The sequence below is a fragment of the Danio rerio genome, chromosome 19 (genome assembly GCF_052040795.2).
Source record: "Danio rerio strain M-AB ecotype USA chromosome 19, GRCz13ab, whole genome shotgun sequence".
In the NCBI taxonomy this organism is placed as follows: Eukaryota; Metazoa; Chordata; class Actinopteri; order Cypriniformes; family Danionidae; genus Danio; species Danio rerio.
In genome coordinates this window covers 45,730,001-45,747,500 of record NC_141039.2, presented here as the reverse complement: position 1 = coordinate 45,747,500, position 17,500 = coordinate 45,730,001, and the positions used below count along the sequence as shown (strand labels likewise).

At 37.8% G+C, this 17,500-nt stretch overlaps 1 protein-coding gene across 6 annotated transcripts in view; it reads right to left on the bottom strand.

Annotated features, from left to right (window-relative positions):
* sdc3 (syndecan 3) overlaps positions 1–17,500 on the bottom strand; it is an 89,787-nt gene that overhangs the window by 9,597 nt on the left and 62,690 nt on the right. For 2 of the 6 annotated variants that reach the window (XR_015517243.1, XM_087296106.1), the window contains exons 2-3: positions 17,044–17,137; positions 6,256–6,932 (exon numbers count right to left, since the gene is read on the bottom strand). Coding sequence is in view for 3 of the 6 variants with exons in the window: in XM_087296106.1 (XP_087152232.1) it covers positions 6,256–6,932; positions 17,044–17,137 (771 nt within the window). In the remaining 3 variants the exon portion in view is untranslated. Of the gene's footprint in view, positions 1–2,688; positions 5,202–6,132; positions 6,933–17,043; positions 17,138–17,500 lie in introns of those variants that run through there. The other 4 variants (XR_015517245.1, XR_015517244.1, XM_087296108.1 and 1 more) reach the window with 4 other exon arrangements.

Sequence of the window (17,500 nt, the reverse complement as noted above, 5' to 3'; positions counted from 1 at the left end):
ACACGATCTGCGCGTGCAGAATTTTCACAGATTTTCTGCAGATTTCCACAGATTTGTAGCCCATCATTAATTTTGATTATTTACTTGAGTAAATGTGTGTAAAAATCTATATTTTTTCAGTTTTTAAATTAATTACAGTAATATTATTGACTAATATGAGAGTGTTCATCTGATTTATGTACAACAGTGGTTCTCAATGTGAGGGTCGGGACCCCCCAAGGGGTTGCGGGACAATGAAGGGGGGTCGCCTGGTGATTTCCAAAAATCTAATTATTTATATTAAACCATAAGAATTACCATATTTTACCAAACTACTGAAGAGAAAAATTGTTGTTTATAGTTAATATATACTATATAGTTACTACAGTAGCTTATAGTTACTAGTTCTATTGATTTGCGACCCCTGGTGTAATTACATAATTTTAAAGACACACCAATGGCGTCAGATGCAGCAGATTGATTTTATAACATCAGGTTAAACTTTCTGGCACATTTACAGCTCTGATTTACATTAAAAAAAGATTAAACTAAGAAAAAACTTGGGTCTATTGGTGTGTGCGCGCCTTGCATGCGCTTGCATGCAAGGTTTCTGTATATATAACCACCTCAGAGGATATTGGGGGTTGCGAGTCACTAGCATTGTTATTTTGGGGGTCGCAAGCTAATAAGTTTGGGAACCCCTGATGTACAACACAGTTTGTAGAGTAATATTTCCTGTCTTTTAGTAGAGATATTAAATGAGAGACTTGCTTTGTTTACCAAATAAAGTAAATCTATTTGGATTCGCATTGATTCGCATTGGAATGAACTCCCTAACTGCATCAGAACAGCAGAGTCACTCGCTATTTTCAAGAAACGACTAAAAACTCAACTATTTAGTCTCCACTTCACTTCCTAATCTGCAATTGCCTCTCTGAATATCACACTAACTGTACCCAAAAAAAAAAAAAAACTAATACTACTAATACTTTCCTTCTTAGACTTTACAGACCTGAAACTTGCCTATAGCACTTATTCATTGTTGCTCTTAGTTGTGTAAATTGCTTCCTTGTCCTCATTTGTAAGTCGCTTTGGATAAAAGCGTCTGCTAAATGACTAAATGTAAAATGTAAATGTGCATTGTAAACATGAAATACACTAAAAAAGATATTATTTTTTATTTCACATATTAAGGTTTTAGTTATGATACTCTCAAAATAATTCTGCAGAAATCTGCAGATTTTTACCAAAATTCTCAGCAGAAATAGCAAAAAACATCCGCAGATTCCGTCTGGCCCTTCTGATGGGTATTAACGTCTACACCTAAACCAAACCATCACAGTTAACAACAATCTACACCTACCTCAACCATCACAGTTGTACTGTTATTTAAAACCACAGGGGGCGACACAGAGTAGGCTTAAGCCTGGTTTATATTTCTGCGTACTTTTTACATTCATACTGTATAGAACATACTTTTCTAACAGCCGAGTAGTACGATTAAATTGAAATGCGGTACCTATTGAGTAGTAGGCGGTTCATTTTGAGGCAGGAACCGGCGGACGTGCAACAACTGTAACCATCAGGTAAACACAAAACAAAACTTTCCATCCAGAGCTCCTTCACGGGAGTCCACACTTGTAAACAATCGCTCCATTGGGCTTGCGTGGCTCTCGGCCCCGCCCAGACTCGTCACTGCTACCAAGCCGACCAATCACAGAGCTTGCGCTACATGAAGTTTATGTATAAACAAATTTCAAGAGGATCACGTGCTTATGATTGCTAGCGGCTGGATCCGCATTATCCAATTCACTACGCTCCAATCAGATGACTCCTAAACTACTATAAATACCTTGGGTTTCATTCCAATGCTAACTTCGTTTTGAAGAGTCCCCCCTTCCACCCCTACTCCTCCTTCTTAGATGGGTGACACGGTGGCCCAGTGCGTAGCACTGTTGCCTCACAGCAAGAATGTCTCTGGTTCCTGGCTTTAACAAACCAGCAGACATTTCTGTGTGGAGTTTGCACTTCTCCCTGTGCTCACGTGGGTTTCCCCCGGGTTCCTCCCACTAAATTGCCACAATAGATATGCTTCTAGTACGTAGTTATCTTCAAGAGCAATCACTTACTGTTCATTGGTTACTACAGCAGGGGAGTTCTCGAGATCTACCTGAGCTCAAACTCCCTTCCCGCCTTGCAACGGGAGGGAGCCCTGGGCTCGAGGATCTCATGAGCTCAGGGCTCTCTCCCTGGACAGCATGCCAAACAAGCTTTTATAATTAATCATCAGCTAAGTGTGAACTCTTGAAGCGTCATTTCGATGTGTCGTTACACTTTTTGAGAGGTGCACGTCAGCGACGCCGACGGCCACGGCGTAGGACTATGCGTCAACGCATAGGCTGCGCCGTAGCATACGCGTACACTTGACGCAGAAGTATAAATCACCCTTAACTGTCATGATAAAATGGATGCAGTAGTCAGCGAGTAGAGTTGCTACATGAATGAGTATAATAATATATCAAATGAATATATTAATATACACTTAACACACCTCACACAAACGTTTCCATACCTCTCACTGCACACCATCAAGATGTGGCATGCACTGCACTTTAACCAATTCATACTTAAAACAATACTGCCTACAACTGTGTGCACACCTATTCATTTTACATATCGCTGTCAACATTGCCAATATACATTGTCTTGTTTTTTGGGGAGTACATTGTTGCATGTAGTTGTATTTTGCACTGACGATTTATTTGCACTGGAGCCAGCACCTAAGCTTTTTCACTCATCATAGCACACGTGCTGCTGATGATGTGACAATAAAAGTGATTTGATTTTGGTTGTGGATAAATTTGGAGAAAACTCATGAAAGCATTTGCTGAAAATGTTCTCTGGTAAGTATTTCCGCCATCTTGCCAACAGCATCTCGTTGTGACATCTTGCATGCTTCAATGGGATCTCGATAACTGCAAGTTACGCCTCTAACTTACTACAAGTTACGCCTTATTCTTACAGTCAGCAGACAGATACTCTTGAGATGGTGCATCATATGAGATTGAAAAACTCAGATCTGTACAAGACCTGATTTTTTTAACATCAATTCTGAGCCACTTCCAAATGTGCTTTGAAATGAGACGCATATCCGATATCTGGAAATCTGACCTGAGACTTGAAACGTGTATCGGATTCCCTTTGGAGTTTAAAGACACAACAATGAAAGGCCAGCATGTTTACCCACAAACATGACTCTATAATGTTGTTTTGTGAAGCAGGCATCCCTTAAAGCTTCGACATCATCAGAAGCAGAAGCTCTTATCAGTACTTCTTTGATTATCTGAATGATTATAACACAGAAGATACACAGTAGGTTTAAAACTGATCTCTCTGGGTCAAACAGTGCACTTCTGTGATGGGTTTATAAAAGTATGTGAATGGCAGTCATTAAAAAAAAAAGATTGTGTGGGTGTCAATCGTGCACAACTAATTGCGCAGCTCTAATATAGAGAAATATTTCCTTTTGGAGTGTGTTAGGTCCCATGTGGGACCTGTTTGTATGTGTCTTTTGTGATTTGCAGAGCCTGCATGATGATTGCAGATTGGTGGGTGGGTCATCTCACCTGAGACCCATTGTGTGGTTCTTTTAGGGCCTACTCACACTATGCCATCCGTACCGTGCCCAGGCCCCTTTCCCGGATCGTTTGAGAAGTGTAAGTGCGCTGAATCGGGCTCAAGCACGGTTCACTTGGCCGGCCCTGGCCCGGTTGGAAGAGGTGTGCCTGAGCGCGGTTTACTTGGGCTTTGGCGCGGTACGCTTGTGTGTGAGTGCAAAACGCGCCAAAGCCCGAAACTGAAAGCGAGACGTGACTTTTAAGGGGCTGTTTCATATGGATTTATTAAACATTCTTACTGTTCAGTGAACGCAAACTGCCGTAGTTCATTAAAGACGAGAACTCCTCACTGCACGACAGCTGCGCGCCTTCAGCAGACCGCCTCATTCCTGCAGCACTAGAGCTTTATGATTGTTTATGAGCGCCAAAAGTGGCGGATCTGTTCGGCGAAATATCTGACTGTGTGTCCCCGCATCCCTAAGGACTGTTTGGCGAAATATTTGACGGCATATCAAACGACTGACACGATATAACTAGAGAAATCTCGACTGTGCTGCTGAGTGAGAGAGCTTCTCACTGAACAGCGCAGCAGCGATGCCGTTTGTGGTGTGAGCGCGGGCCGTCGGGGGAGACGGGAGGGGGGACAAGCATGCTTTGGCCCGGTTTGAGGCAACTGTACCTAGTGTGAGTACGGCCTTAAGGAGTCCAGCATTCTGTCTGAGAGAGCTCGATTAGCCGGACGTCTCTGCTTGGCGTTTTTTATTTATTTTAGTTTGTTTTTGGATCATCAGCTCAGTACACTACAATACACGTGCTTTTCACTACTGACTTCCATTTATACTGACTTTGATTGCTTTAAATACTTTTGTTAGTTATGTGTTTTGTTAATAAATCATTTCTCTTTTTAATTTATCTGGTCCGTATTGTCTCTCTAATGTTGCAACTTTAACAGAGTGGCTTTGTGTTTTGCACAGATATCGTTCATGGTAAAAGAAAAGCCTGACAGGACCCTTTAAAGGGGCAGTAAGCTATTTTTGAATATATATTTGACTATAACTTTGGACCAAATCTCAAAACACACCTGCAGCCAATCATAAGAAAGGGGTGTGTCTAGTAACTAGCATAGTATAGTGGTTTTGTTGGGTCATGAGCATGGGTCTCAAACTTGATTCCTTGAGGGCCGCAGCTCTGCACAGTTTTGCTTCAACCCTAATCAAACACAGCTGATGCAACTAATCAAGGTGTTCAAGACTACTAAAACTATTAAGCAGGTGTGAGTTGGAGTTGGTTGGAGTTAAACTATGCAGAGCTGCGGCCCTCCAGGAATTGAGTTTGAGACCATTAGTTATGAGCGTCTTTGTTTTGGTGCTTTTAAATATCAGCATTATTTGGCTTTAATGTATTATAAACCTGGATTACGAGTTTCAGAACTAACGAAAGTGCCTAAATTCTGTTAGACCCGCAGTCTTAAGGGCTGTTCACTCCTAGCACGATAACTATAAGGATAAATGTAGCAAGAACTATATCTGCGTTAGTCCCCAGCAAATGATTGATTTGTGTTTGTTTTAAGTGTATTGCATTACCCACATTTTACCAGCAGATGTCCTCAGTGTGCTGCGTGTCTAGCGCATCAGAAACAGTGAATCCTGCTCTTGTAATCTATCAAATTTAGCGATTGCAGTCAGTGTGATGGAATAAAAACAACACAAATTATTTTTTCCAAGCGTTTTTAAAGGAAGCGACACAAAGACGCCAAAACCAGCACTGGAAATCTGAGGTACTATTATTTTCATACTTCAATTTAATTTTTGTACAACTAACAATTTTCTAGCCTGGCTTGTGTAGCTTCCGGTGTAACTTTTATCATTCATTTTCATAGGGAATTTATTTTTAAGAGTCATTTTCTTTAAATAATCTTTGAAAATAGGGCTCAACATCAGGAAGAATCAAATTTCGTGAGCCTTTTTATTTCAATGTATTCTTACTGGCTGTCACGGTTTTATCATTCATTAGCTGGACAAAAATCTTTCTAAAAGTGATTCCAAAGATATCGTTTTCTACATCTTTATCATTATATCCTAACTTTGATGTAAGTTTAAATTCAGAATTCGAGTTGTAGAATGATCATTATCTTTATAGCCATCATGCTAATAACAGGTACATAGGCATAGGAATTGTGCTATTAAACAAAACACTGTGAGGCTTATCAGAATCTGTTCGAATAATAATTAGATTAATACATATTCAATTTTTAATTTGGTCAATTGAATAAACTTAATACTAGTGTATGTGTGCGAATGAGTGTGTATGGATGTTTCCCAGTGCTGGGTTGCAGCTGGAAGGGCATCCGCTGTGTAAAACATTTGCTGGATAAGTTGGCGGTTCATTCCGCTGTGGCGACCCCTGATAAATAAAGGACTAAGCTGAAAGACAATGAATGAACTATTTTACATTTTGAAATTACACGAACTGGATTCACTGGTTAGATGCACAAGTAGTTCACTGAGGACATCTGCTGGTTACAAGAAGGAAATGCTTAATAAACAGATTTAAACAAAAAATAAAAATTTCTATCATTCGTCAGTGTGGATGCAAATATATTTATAGTTACATTTATAGTTATTGTGTATGGGGATTTTAAGGTGCGTGTTTCTCTAACCTGTGTTGTGGTCATCACTGAACGAGTGCTGCTCTCGGTCGGAGCGGCTCTGCTGGGCGTGGTCTGTGGTTGCCTGGGGCGCACAGCGGTGGGGCTTGGAGTGGTCAGAATAGGACGTGGCCTGGTCGGTTTAGCAGTGGTGGATGGAATGGTGGTGGGTATAAACTCGGTGGTTGTGATCTCATCGGTTATCATATCTGTCTCGCTGGATGGATCTAAAACGATAGTTTCTTTAGTAATATACAGATCTTCATCTGTTTCTTCTTCTCTGCCGCCGAGATCCTCGAGGTCAGTAGTGGTCTCTGTGGCTCCACCAACAGTAGAGGAGCCCAAAAACACTATAGGAACGTCAGTCAGTCGTGGCGCAACTGTAGCCTTCGACCGATCTTGCTCTCGCTCTTGTACTTTCTCAGTATCAGGTTCCTGCTCCTTCCTCGTTGGCCGAATTTCTTCCTCCTCGTCATACTCTTCATACTTTTTCTCAATTTCTAGTTTGCTGTCGACATCTTGACCCAAACCGCTCTCCCGCTCTACCTCGGGTGGAGGCGGACTGCTTGGCTCTGCTGCAGGAGAGGCCGAGGGGGCAGGGCCTGTGGCCTGGGTGGTGGAGAGTGGGAGGGGCTCCTCTGTAGTGAAAACCACGCCCACTGAAGACGGTCTAACTTTTATATCTGGATCTGAAAGCGTAAAAGAAAGAGTGATGAAAACGCAGCGAGACGGGGTGAGGGAGATCAATACTCACAGCCATTTTAGACAGTGTTAATGTGTCATATGATACCGGGCGCAAGCGTCTGCAAGGCTTCAAAGCAACCTTTAGATTGGTCAGCCCAGGAATGTGAACATCCCCATGGCAACACATGAATAAAATATCAATAACCTTGGTAAAGAAATACACAAGCGCACACACACAGATGCAGAGAACAAAGCAGGCTGCACTGAAACAAATAAAGCACACACACACACACACACACACACACACACACACACACACACACACACACACACACACAGACACAGACACAGACACAGACACAGACACAGACACAGACACACACACACACACACACATACACACACATACACACACATACACACACATACATACAGACAATGGTTCTTTAACTACAGGCACTTTTTATGTCCCAAGGGTTGGTTTTTATTGAAGCTAACCGATTTCAACAGATAATACTTTTTTCTTTTTTATTATAAGACGAAAGTTGCATTGAATTTGTCTTAGAATCTTTGCCTTTTATTATTTTTATGTTTCAAATGCTTAAGCTTTATTGTTTACACTTGATGTTTCATCGGCAGATATGAAAATCCATCAATAGCGAATGTATTTTTAACATGTATAATCTAAACAAGGATTTAAAATCAGAAACCACATAGAATCTCATATTTTATTTATATAAGCAACACGGGGAGAACATGCAAACTCCATACAAAACTGCCAAATGACCCAGCCGGGACTCGAAGCAGAGACCTTCTTGCTGTGAGGTGACAGTGCATTTAGGATCAGGTTTAAGCTCCTTGCTATAAATTTTGCGTGGAGTTATACAAGCCCTTTGGATGAAGTTTAAATGAATCTGTTGATGATTCGAATTCCTGGATGCAAGTGTTACCATTGCCCAGACTTTGCCCCAATCAAAGCTAGGAGAAAGTTCTGAAACAGTTGCTGTCTAGGAAGAGTCTAATGACAGAGGGAGGTACATTTTTTCTAAAAACTAGGTACAGTTAATGTCAGAATTATTAGCGCCCCTGTTTATTTTTCCCTAATTTCTGTTTAACGAAGAGCTGATTTTACTAATCATAATAATTTTGATAACTCATTTCTAATAACTGATTTATTTTATCTTTGCAATGATGACAGTAAATAATGTTTGACTAGATATTCTTCAAGACACTTCTATACAGCTTAAAGTGACATTTAAATGTTTAACTAGGTTAATTAGGGTAATTAGGCAGGTTAGGGGAATTAGGCAAGTTATTGTATAACGATGGTTTGTTCTGTAGACTATTTGAGAAAAAATAGCTTAAAGGGACTAATAATATTGTCCTTAAAATGGTGTTTAAAAAATGTAAAACTGATTTTATTCTAGCCTAAATAAAACAAATAAGACTTTCTCCAGAAAAAAAAATATTATCAGACATAATATGAAGATGTCCTTGCTCTGTTAAACATCATTTGGGAAATATAAAAAAGAAAATGTAAAGGGGGGCTAATAATTCTGACCAATCCTTGCGTTCCTTGAGAGTTGTGCAATAGTTTCAACAAAGGGTGTTCTTTAGTAGTTTTGTGTAGTAGTGATGTTTAAATCAGCGTCATGCATAATGAATTATATTTTTGCACTTTTACACATAATAATCCATGATCACATTACACAATGTTGAAACGCCATGTCAAAATAACACATTGTGAATTTTTGAGACCTCCTAAAATTTTCACAAATCATGTTTTCAGGAGCCCTTGCCTTATTTAGGGGAGCTGAGCTCCCCCAAAAGTTTGCACCCTGTATAAAATTATGTCGTGACGTGAACATGACATTGTAAACATTGATAATTTAATGCTAAATATGTATCTTTTTTCATATAATCTGAAACAATTACATCTTAACCAACATAAAAATATAGGTAACAAAAATGTCAAATATTTTAGATTAGAAGAAAAGAATGTGGTGCAAATTACATCACAACTTTAATTTGTAAAAATGTGTTGCATATTAAAAAAAAATATGAGATACTGTTGTATGTGGTTTCTGATTATAAATCTTTGTTTAGATTGTACATGTTTAAAATACATTCGCTATTGATGGATTTTTCATAATTGATGATTAAACATGAAGTGTAAACAATAAAGCTTAAGCATTTGACACATGAGAAGTTTCTCGCATCCAATATCTCGTTTGTCACATGGGGTATGCATGAAATGTTCCTGAATGAAAGTTCCAAACTGCAGTTAAAGTCCACAAATTAAGAACGAAACACCCGAAATTACGTGAAACTCCGGAGGAAATGTGGATAGCACGATGACGCAATGACGTTTATTGAATTATGTGCTGTAACATGTAAAACAGGATCATGAAAGGAACATTTAAAAAGCAGCTCTTGTTACGGGCTTATTCAGATTAAGACAAATAATTGGATTACTGATAAATAAACATGAAGGGCCCTATTATACACCCGGCGCAGTGGGGCGTAAGACGCGGCGCAATAGTCTTTTGGTAGTTTAAGCCTGGCGCAAGAGTTGTTTTGAGGCGTTGTGCTGCGCTCTTTAAATAGCAAATGCATTCGCGCTCATTTTTGCGCCCATAGGCGTTCTGGTCTAAAAAGGAAGGCGTTCTGAGGCGGACTGCTGGCGCGTTGCTATTTTGAGAAACTATAATAGATTTTTCATTAGACCAAAACAAACCCGGTCTAAACTCCAGCGCAGAGCAGCACCTCGCTTACGCACTGCTTAATACGCACAAGAGCAATAGGCAAATATCTTTACGTATGAAAAAATTTAAATATTAAGGATATATATAGGATATAATAAGAATAGATATAGGATATAAATATAAAGGATTAAAATATTACAAAACATTATTCTAGCCTACATAAATATGAAAAATCACTGCTTTTATGTCTTCTTCATCTCGGGAGGCTTTTTCAGTTCATTCATAACAATTTGCTTTTGTATAATGTTATTATTATTAGCAGTATTATTTATTATATCCATATTTATATTTGTTTTATTAAAAACAAGCTTAGATTTGCCCACCTGTCAGGTTTTAGACTATATGGGGCACAGCATGTGTTTTAGGATATAACTGTTTTTAAGCACATTTTGCTATTATTGTTCATTTATTCGTTTGCTGGAAATTAGAACTGAATTGAGAAATAGTTTTGAAACGAATATTTGCGCTTAACAAACAAAAGTATTTATTTATAGACTAATTGATGTCTGTGCGTAAAGGTTTCCCTATCCAAGAGCGAAAGTGAAAGTAGATCCATATCTGTCATTCTCACGCAGTAGATGCTCTGTTTAACAGTTTTCTGTTAAAAAAACTGTTAACTGTTTGCTAGTGAAATGCTCATTTTTTCCACTTAGACTTATTTGCGTCCTGTAAATAGCGAATGCGCTCTTGGCGTGACGCAGCTGGCTCTTAAAGGGAATGGGAGATGAGACTCTGATTGGTTTATTCTTAAAAAAACCTATAACTCATTAAAAAAAAATAAACTCAACACTTTTAGACCATGCGCCAAAGCGCAAGGCAGATTTCCTGTCCTTAAATTAGCAAAAACGCGTCCTGACACGCCCTGAAAGCATTTGCGCCCTGCGTTTTGCGCATGGACCGTCAAAATAGAGCCCGAAGTGTCCCGAATCGACACGCCATGCATTTTAGAACTCTAAACACAGGTTTCCATCAGGGCACACAATGGCGCCCAAAGTATGACGAGACTTGAAGCGCCGCCGCGTGCACACCGACAGAAACCCACGTCCAGAATTCCAAAATGCATGGCGCTGCGTCAGCGTCGCGGCACATAGAGAGGAGCTTCTAATGTGCGACCTGCAGGCAAGGCTGTTATTTTATTTCCAATGGAGAGACACGCACATGAGGCAATGCACTTGCACTTTTCTAGCTACACCTAGTTAAGATCAGAGGGAGCTTCTGTGAACATGAGAAATACAAATGGCTGAAGTTTAAGGTAGACACAGTGAAAAGTACACGTGTTTGCAAAACTCCCCAAAAATATAAACAATAATTATAGTTAAAGCGATAATGTGGAAAATATTGATCTTGTGTTAAGCCCAATGAGCCTTAAAAATCTTAAATCTTAAAATTTATGAGATCTTAAAATAGAGCAAGGGTGTTCCTTTGGTGATATCGCTTTGACTCACGCTGAAAATGGCAGACGTGAAACAACAAACTAAGGATATGGTGACACGCGCCTGTCAATCAAAATTGGTGGGCGGGGGGACCGCACTCCTACGTCAAGTTGCGGTCGATCTGGAAACCGCTCAAATTGGTCCACCGTTTTTATGTTGTTAAATTGAAAAAAAAAACACTGGGTGTGTTTATATCACCCTAATATGACGGTCTATACACTATACCTACACACATGTCTGTCCAAACAGCTTGAAAAGTAGATTTTTTACCATAGGTGCCCTTTTAAACCTTATCTGTGTGGTATTTTGAGCTGAAACTTCACATACACACTCTAGGGACATCATTTTACATGTTGTAAAAAGGGATATAATAGGTCCCTTTTAATCTCTTTTATGAATTATAGGCTCTATATGCTTTCAAATAGGATTTATCAAACAGTCGATGCTTTAAAACTCCCAAGATCCATTCTTGTTTTCTTTTTATTTTGCAAGTGAAATACACAATGTCAGAGGCACTTTATTACGAACAAAAATTACGAGTAAATGATAAATATCACACACTCCAAGTGTAGACGTTTTCGCAAAACACCACAATAGTTATTTAAATCCACTGCTAAACGATGTTAGCGGTTAGATTAAATAACGTGTGAGAAAGCGCGCTCAGAGTTTATTTTCTAAAGTTCCACAGGGTCAAAAGGGCTCTGAAGAAACACCCAAACGCCAGCGGATATTGGCCGTCCACACCCAGATTCCTGCCGATTAAGTGATCTTATTTACAGTAATCTGATTAGCGAGGATCAGATGATCAGTCACAAAGACCCACATACACACGCACATGTGCAAATATAACGAAGAAGTGCTTTTGATTTACAAGAAAAGACGGGTGCATTTAACTGTCGGTCTGTGGGCTTCAGTTTAGCAGAGGCTAAAATAAATCCTGAAGCTGTGGGAGGAATGCTTGTGAGAGATGAAGAGGGGGGGAAAGGCGTTGAGTTGTGAGAATTATACCAGCTGGTGAGGGGATTGGACGTCCAGACTGGACTTTTACACAAGGCAGCTGTGACCTCTTAATGAGTGATTCACACTCACACACGTCACAAACACACTGAGGGGGTGTTCAGATGACACTGTTTTAATAAAGATGATGCATAGACTGACCAGCCAAAATCTGGACGGTTTGGCTCTAAAAGAGATAAGATGCTTGTTTGCTCACACTTTACTTGTTTCAGATTTTGATGAGTTTCTTTCTTCTGTTAAACACAAAAGCAGATGTTGTGAAGAAAGCTGAATAGGATAAACAACAAGTATAGAAGTCAAGGGCTACAAGTTTTCAGCCTTTTATTAATATATCTTCTTTGGTATTCAACTGGAGTAAACTCATAGGTTTGAAACAAGTCAAGGGTGAGAAAATGATGACAAAATTGTTAGTTTTGGGTAAAGCTAAAGCAGATATTTTGAAGAATGCTGAAAACCTGTAACCATTGACTTTCATAGTGAGAAAAACAATGGAAGTCATTGCTTATAGGTTTTTAGCTTTCTTCAAAATATTTTCTTTGATTTCATAGTAGGAAAAACAACTACTATGCAAGTCAATGGTAACAGGTTTTTAGCATTTTTCAAAATATCTTCTTTTTTGTTCAACAGGAGGACACTCAAAGGTTTGAAGATGAATTTACTCATCCTATACTTGTTCCAAACCTTTATGACTTTATTTCTTCTGTTGAACTCAAAAGCAGATATTAAGAAGAAAGCTGAAAACCTGTAACCACTGACTTTTATAGTAAGATAAACAATGGAAGTCAATAGTTACAGGTTTTCAGCTTTCCTTAAAACATTGTCTTTTGTGTTCAATAGGAGGAGATTCACAGATTTCAAACAAGTTAAGCACGAGTTATGTTGATCAAAAAGCAGATATTTTGAAGAATGCTGAAAACTTGTAACCATTGACTTTCATAGTAAGAAAAACAATAGAAGTCAATGGTTATAGGTTTTCAGCTTTCTTTAAAATATCTTCTTTGACTTCCATAGTAGAAAAAATAACTACTGCGAAAGTCAATGGTTACAAGTTTTCAGCATATTTCGAAATATATGCTTTTGTGTTCAAAGAGAGGAAACTCCTAAAGGTTTGAAATAAGCATAGTGTGAGGTCTGTTGATCACGAAAGCAAATATTTTGAAGCAAGCTGAAAACCTGTAACCATTGACTTCCATAGTAAGTTAGTAATAAAAGTTTGAAACAAGTAAATGGTGAGCAAATGATGACAGAGTTTTCAGTTTTGGGTGAACAATCTCTTTAAAGATGAAAATGTACTCACTACTTACTCATTCTAAAAAAATTTTAAACCTTGTAACCATTCACTTCCATAGTAGGAAAAAGAACTACTATGGAAGTCAGTAGTTACAGGTTTTCAGCATTCTTCAAAATATCTGCTTTTGTGTTCAACAAGAGGAAACTCCTAAAGGTTTAAAATAAGCATTGTGTGAGTTCTGTTGATCACAAAAGCAAATATTTTGAAGCAAGCTGAAAACCTGTAACCAATGACTTTCATAGTAAGAAAAACAATGGAAGTCAATGGTTACAGGTTTTCAACTCACCTCAAAACTTCTCCTTTTGTGTTTAAAATAAAAAAGAAAGTGATACAGGTTTGGAAAAGTATGAGAGAATAATGTCAAAATCACAGTCTGAGTCATTTTAAATGTTATCCCGGATTTTCCATGCTGTATAATGGTGTTGAATAGTGGCTTTTATTTTGATGCTTCCAAAAGTGTATAAAGCGGTCATAAAATTAATCCATATAGCACCAGGGGGTAATGAAAATTTGTGTTTAATTTTTTTTTTTTTACCAAAGATAAAATTCATTCATTAATTTTCCATCAGCTTAGTCTTTGTTTCAAAGATCACCACAGCAGAATGAACCGGCAACTATTCCGGCATATGTTTTGTGCAGCGCACAATTTAGTTCCAACTCTAATTAAACACACCTGATAAAACTAATTCCTTCAGGATTGTTAAAAACCTACAGGTAAGTGTGTTGAAGCAGAGTTAAACCTAAACTGTGCAGAGCTGCGGCCCTCCAGAAAATGGAATTAATACCTATAACAGCGGATGCCCTTCCAGCCTCAACCCAGTACTGGGAAACACTCATACACTCTCACATATTCATAGACTGTGGCCAATTTAGTTTACTTAATTCACCTATAGCATATGTGTTTGGACTGCTGGGGAAACCGAGGCACCCATGCCGACAGAGAGAACATGCAAACTCCACACAGAAATGCCAACTGACCCAGCTGGGACTCGAACCAGCGACTTTCTTGCTGTGAGGTGACAGTGCTAACCACTGAGCCCCCTTTTTTTCTCCAACATTTTTCAGAATATCTTGATTGTCATGAAAAAAATCATAAAAGTTTAGACCCAATTAAATGTGAATACTTGTTTTGTGAACCACCCCTTTAAACTTAATTCATTAAATGTATTTTGGTTAAAGTTAATGCAGAATATATGTCATGTTAGTACATCTGGCCTCTTTAAAATATCTTCCTCTGTGTTCAACAGAAGAAAGAAACTCATCGCTTTGACAAATTTGTCTTTATACAAGCTCAATTATTCTAATCACCGGTTTGTCATAATTATTAATGAGGCTGCATGTCCTTATCCTATGAGAAGATGCTTTGCTTAATTATTCATGACAGCACGTGTTGTGTTCCTGACAGACGCTTCAGTCTGAGAGACTGCATGCAGTGAGGGAGATTAAATCTGCCTGTTTGTTTTAGCTTTGTTGGAGTTTCTGCGTGACTTAAATTCTCTTCAAACTGTCTTTAAAATTAACACTGTTTATTCGTCTTTGTGTCTTTGTGTAACTCGTTAGAACTGATCAAGAGGCTTATATGAACCACAAAATAATACGCCTTAAAGGGGTGGTTCAACCCAAAATAAACATTTCTTCATTATTTATTCACACTCAAGTCTAAACTTTAATGAATTCCTTTCTTCTGTTGAACACAAATCACGACATTCTGTAGAATGTTGTAAAAAAAACAGCTATTGGCATTTGGTTTGTTAAAACAAACCGAAAAAACGTTTGGAAATCAGTGGCTTTTTCCAGCATTCTTCAGAATATCTTCCAGAAGAACAACTGGAGGATGAGTAAATGATCATTTCATCAGTTTTTAAAGTAATTTCCATTATATTTATTGTCTGGAGAAAGTCTTTTTCTCTTATATGACGCCGTTTTAGTGCCATGTTGAAAAAAATGATTTAGAATCAAAAAATATAGGATTAAAGTTAAATAATTCAAAAATAAAGTCAAAATGTTGAGATGTTATTATCAAAATATTACATCAAGACTTTATTCTCAAAATATTATCACTTAAATCTCGTAGAACTCCAACTCTATTCTCGTAACATTTCGACTTTATTCTCATTTCATTTCGACTTCAATCTCGTAACATTTCGATTTCATTCTCGTAAAGTTTCAACTTTATTCAACTTCATTTCGACTGCATTTTGATTTTTTTCTTGTTACATTTCGATTTAAATCTTGTTACATTTCAACTTTATTCTCAAATATTATGAATTTAATCTTGTATATACTCGTATTAATCTGACTTTATTCTCCTTACATTTCAACTTTATTCGACTTTGTTTTTATTCTCGTTACATTTAGATTTGAAATATTATGACTTTATTTTCATAAAACTCACTTTATATTCGGAACATTTCTACTTTATTCTCGTAACATTTCGACTTCAGTCTCAAAATATTGACTTTATTCTCATATAACTTCATTCTCGTAACATTACGACTTTATTCTCATTACATTATGACTTTATTCTCTTACATTTAGATTTTATTCTCGTTACATTTCGACTTTATTCTCGTTACATTTCGACTTTATTCTCGTTACATTTTGACTATTCAAGATACATTTCGTCTTTAAGTTACATTACGACTTTGTTCTCGTTACATTTCAACTTTACTCTCGTTACATTTTGACTATTCAAGATACATTTCGACTTTATATTTAAGATACATTACGACTTTTTTCTCGTTGCATTTCGACTTTATTCTCATTCTATTTCGACTTTATTGAAGTTACATTTTGACTTTATTTCCTTTATTCTCATTTAAAATATAGCCATAAGTAAAAAGAATCATAAGTAAAAAAAAAAGTTTCACTTCGCATGAGAAACCCGTCTGATAAATTGACACTATATAAATGCTATATTTACTATATAAAATACTAAAGTATATTTAGACTATATATTTACACATTAGTCTACTTTATTCACATGATCACGTAAGGATATCCCAATGTTTCCTCCGGGTGCTCCGGTTTCCCCCACAGTCCAAAGAATGTGGTACAGGTGAATTGGGTAGGCTAAATTGTCCGTAGTGTATTATGAGTGTGAATGAGTGTGTATGGATGTTTCCCAGAGATGGGTTGCAGCTGGAAGGGCATTCTCTGCCTAAAACATATTCTAAAGTTGGCGGTTCATTCCGCTGTGGCAAACCCAGATTAATAAAAGGGACAAAGCAGAAAAGACAAAAACATATTCTAAGTTGGCGGATTATTCCGCTGTGGCTAACCCAGATTAATAAAATTGACTAAACAGAAAAGAAAATCAATGAATAAATGAACAAAAGAAGATATTTTGAAGAAAGTAGGAAACCGGTATCCATCAACTTCAATAGTATTTATTTTTCCTGCTATGCAAGTCAATGCTTACAGGTCTTCAGTTTTCTTCATAGTATCATTATTTATGTTTAACAAAAAAAAAGAAAGAAACTTAAACATGTTTGAAACCACTTTCGTAAACAGTGAGTACATTTGAATTTTTGTGTGAACTATCCCTTCAAGAGAGCAAAAAGCAGTGCCATGTGCAAAAAAAGCCCTACACATTGCTGAATATACTCACAGCCAGAGCCGGATCCAGAGTAGAAGTCTTCATCATCGTAAGGCTCATCTCCAGAGCTCTCATCATCACTTGGTTGAGATTTGCTGCGCTGGGCCTTTAAAAAAAGAAAAAGAAAAACAGAGAAAGAGAACGTCAGAAATGTTTTGACGTCAACAAACCCACAGAAAGCAGAATGATTTAATGCTTCAAAACAAATATCAGATTCACCAAGTGTGTGTGTGTGTGTATGTGTGTGTGAAGGGGTCTAGCGTGGGGAGTCGTTTCACCGAGAGGCCCGTTGCTAGGGGCAACAATTGCCTTTAACCCAATTTCTTAAATAGGGATGAAAATTCAGCAGAAAAAGAGCTTTAGACTGTCCTCAGACCCAACGTGTCACACAAACCAGAAAACTGCTCACAAAAAGCACCATGATCAGTTTATAGAGTTGAAGTTAGAACTATTAGGCCTCCTGAATTAT